The 3,163-nt window shown below is 37.2% G+C and overlaps 2 protein-coding genes across 3 annotated transcripts; both read left to right on the top strand.

Moving 5' to 3' along the window:
- The first annotated feature begins 342 nt into the window (after positions 1–342).
- On the top strand, positions 343–1,044 carry LOC115631918. Its single transcript, XM_030528770.1, has 3 exons — positions 343–479; positions 543–849; positions 908–1,044. Exons 1-3 carry the CDS (start codon positions 351–353, stop codon positions 973–975), a joined length of 504 nt encoding a protein of 167 aa, XP_030384630.1. The 5' UTR covers positions 343–350; the 3' UTR covers positions 976–1,044.
- Positions 1,045–2,027: 983 nt separating this feature from the next.
- On the top strand, positions 2,028–2,629 carry LOC115631919. Of its 2 annotated transcripts, XM_030528772.1 has the most exons (3): positions 2,028–2,112; positions 2,170–2,470; positions 2,538–2,629. In XM_030528772.1, exons 1-3 carry the CDS (start codon positions 2,065–2,067, stop codon positions 2,600–2,602), a joined length of 414 nt encoding a protein of 137 aa, XP_030384632.1. In that variant the 5' UTR covers positions 2,028–2,064; the 3' UTR covers positions 2,603–2,629. The 2 variants fall into 2 exon arrangements, with proteins under 2 accessions (XP_030384632.1, XP_030384631.1); XM_030528771.1 differs by having other exon boundaries at positions 2,170–2,558.
- The last annotated feature ends 534 nt before the right edge of the window (positions 2,630–3,163 follow it).

The following is a 3,163-nucleotide window of genomic DNA, read 5'->3' on the forward strand; positions in this document are numbered from 1 at the left end:
CACAAGATTATTGTTCTACCCTGTACCCGTAGGTTAAAAAGAGCATATTAGGTTTGTGCAAAGTATGTAACATGCAGAAGGAAGCACCTCCGACCCCATAAAGTATATATTCTTAATCAGACACGTCCGTACGTCCGTCCGTCTGTCCGTCTGAATGAGCGCGAAGATCTGAACAACTATAAAAGCTATAAAGCCAAATTTTTTTTTTTTTACCTTAGTCAATCTGCTTATCAGCTATGTATAGTATATGCCGACCCAACAAGGCAGTGACAATTCTCCCGCTTGGTTCAGTTTTGATTCTACTAGCTAAGGCATCCAAGCGTTCTAATCTATGCTCCCATCGTCTCAGAATGTCTAAGTACAAGTATATAGTTTTTGTTTCAATTTTGTCGCTTGTTATGCACTCGGCCAATGCCGCAACCACACCAGTTAACGATTCAAATGCCCAAAATACAACGATTGTCTGCGAAAACGGCAAGGTAAAGTAGCCAACTCTAATAACAATAACGAGGAGCAGTAGGAATTACTGGTGTATTTTTCAGAACTGTACCATGCCAGTGGAGAATGTGGAATCTTGTGCGCCATGCCAAGAATTGATTCAAAGCGAAAACCAAAAGTTAAGGATTGAACTTACGAACGGCGAGCAAAAAATTCAGGAGCAAATACTAGAAATCAAGCGTCTAAACTCTAAAATATCGGAACAACTGGTAACTGCACAAATTTACTTAATCGAGTTGGCAACAAAGGAGGCCGATGAAAATGGTGATCCTACCAGCGAGAACAAAGACCTATTGGAGAGTTTAATTAGACTCAGAAAAGCGCATGATAAAGCTTTGCATAACGGAGAAGGTAACATTAATTAGCAGGTTATAATAATTTTTTGTTTAAATTGTTTTATTTCCTTCAGAGTATGATGATGTAGATGCAGATGCAGATTATGATACTCTAATTAGAATGTATGGGGAATCCCAATAAAAACTGTTTAATATTTTAATTTTTTGTACAACGATTGAAATAAATAGATGTTTTATGTTAATCACTTCAGCACTTTACACTTTTGCATTTACATATTAGTAACCCATACCCGAAGGATAAAAAATGTATATCAGTGTAATGTATGTAACAGGTGGTTGTTGTATTTTAAATCAGCACGACGAGCAAATCGATCCAGACATGTTCGACTGTCTGATCGATCAAGATTTTCCATTTACCTAATATTTAAAAAATTTTATAATTATTCTACATAATGGTCGAAAGTCGCTGGACCCGACTTTAGCTTTTCCACTAAAATTAAAAAATAAGATATCATCTCAAATATGGGAACTAGGATCATGTTCTATAAACGTTGATAAAAAGTCAAATATGCATTTTATAGCAGGACCTAGCAACTTTTCATTTACTATTTTTGATCCGCCCTTTTCAGTACTTGCAATATAGGGGGATTCGAAGAGAACGCGCAAAGATGTGTAACTTTTGCATCAACTAGAATACTCGAACATGCATAAATTAACGGACTAAAAATAACACACACTAATAGTGTGACACTATATAATAGCTATACTCTTAACAATCCTAATCAAAAAGTATATTATGACATATAGACATATTTAGACGCAAGGGCGTAAACAGCTTTTTTCAAACGGGGGGCCAAAAAGTTAAAATTTTGATTAAATAATGCACGATGCGCCTTAATAATAATTTATGCATATGGTCATCGAACTTCATCGAAATAGTGCGCCGTAAAAATGAATGTTTGATCGAAAACATTTTTTAAGGGTTTGCAACGACCCCCCTGGCCCCCCACCCTGCGTACGCCCTTGTTTAGACGTATGTACATACATAAGTGAGCAATGCTTTCCCAAGTAATTAAATACACACTAATAAAAGCATAGTAAATACGAGTATTATCAATTTAAATTTTATAAACCTACATCATGAATCATGAACAGAACTGTGTTCAGTGTTGCTTCAGTCGGCGAAGCAGTTGATACTTTTTCTCAAAGGAGTCTTCATCATAAAATGTCGTCCTTCTTACTAGTTCTGCTTTCATTGTTGCTGGTAGGCATGCAAGGAACCTCTGCGGAGGAAACAACAACATGCAAGGCTAAGAAGGTAGGAGTGCCATATTAATGAGGGGAGAGATGCTTCAATCATTTATTGATTTTGCAGAGCTGCTACAACTTTGTTGAGATGGAAACAAAGTGCGGCTCCTACTGTTTCCAAAAATTCGAAGCAATACTAAAGGATAACATTAAGTTGAGGAGCGAGCTCCAGGAAAGTGACGAGAAAATTAGAACGAAGTCAAAACTAATAGACCTGCAAAATCTTGTGAATTCCGGCCTAAGCCAAGAAGTTAAGACTTATCAAATAAAATTGGGCATTACATCAGCTGAGGTAACACGCGATACGACCACCTATTTAAAATCGCATTTTGACGAGATGAAGGCATTTTTGGGAACACATAATTCCAGTATGTTCATGCACGACAAATTTATTTATAAGTATAATTTTTTTAAATTATTTTTCTCATCCTCAAGATATTGAAGACCCTGAAATGCTGAAACAATGGTTGAATGAAAGATCATCATTATTAAATATATGAGTAAAAATAAAGTGTAATAAACTATAATTTTTCGAAATTTGTTATACTCTGTACATGAAATGTACAAGAGTATATTAGGTTTGCGGGAGCTGAAAAATGTAACAGGCAGAAGGAGGCGTGGCAGACCCCACAAAGTATATATATTCTTGATCAGCATGACGAGACGAGTCGATCTAGCCCTGTCTGTCTGTCTGTCCGTCTGTCCGTCTGTCCGTCTGTCCGTCTGTCCGTCTGTCCGTCCGTATGAACACCTGGATCTCAGAGACTATAAGAGATAGAGACACCAAATTTTGCACAAAGATGCGTTATGTGTGTATTCTATACGAGTTTGTTTTATTTTTTTGATTTTCCCCCCCACTTCCCCCCTATGGGGGTTTTCCCGATTTTCCATTCGTATAATCGCCTATATCTCGGAGACTATAAGACCTAGGAACACCAAATTTTAGTCCCAGATGCCTTATGTGAATACGCAGAAAATGTATATTTTGGAATTCCCCTCCCTCCCCCCTCTACCCCGCAAATCGTAACTCCCGTAATTCTTGGAATTTCGAACTCAAATTT

This window comes from Scaptodrosophila lebanonensis, unplaced genomic scaffold, assembly GCF_003285725.1.
Source record: "Scaptodrosophila lebanonensis strain 11010-0011.00,11010-0021.00 unplaced genomic scaffold, SlebRS2 tig00001412-arrow-pilon, whole genome shotgun sequence".
In the NCBI taxonomy this organism is placed as follows: Eukaryota; Metazoa; Arthropoda; class Insecta; order Diptera; family Drosophilidae; genus Scaptodrosophila; species Scaptodrosophila lebanonensis.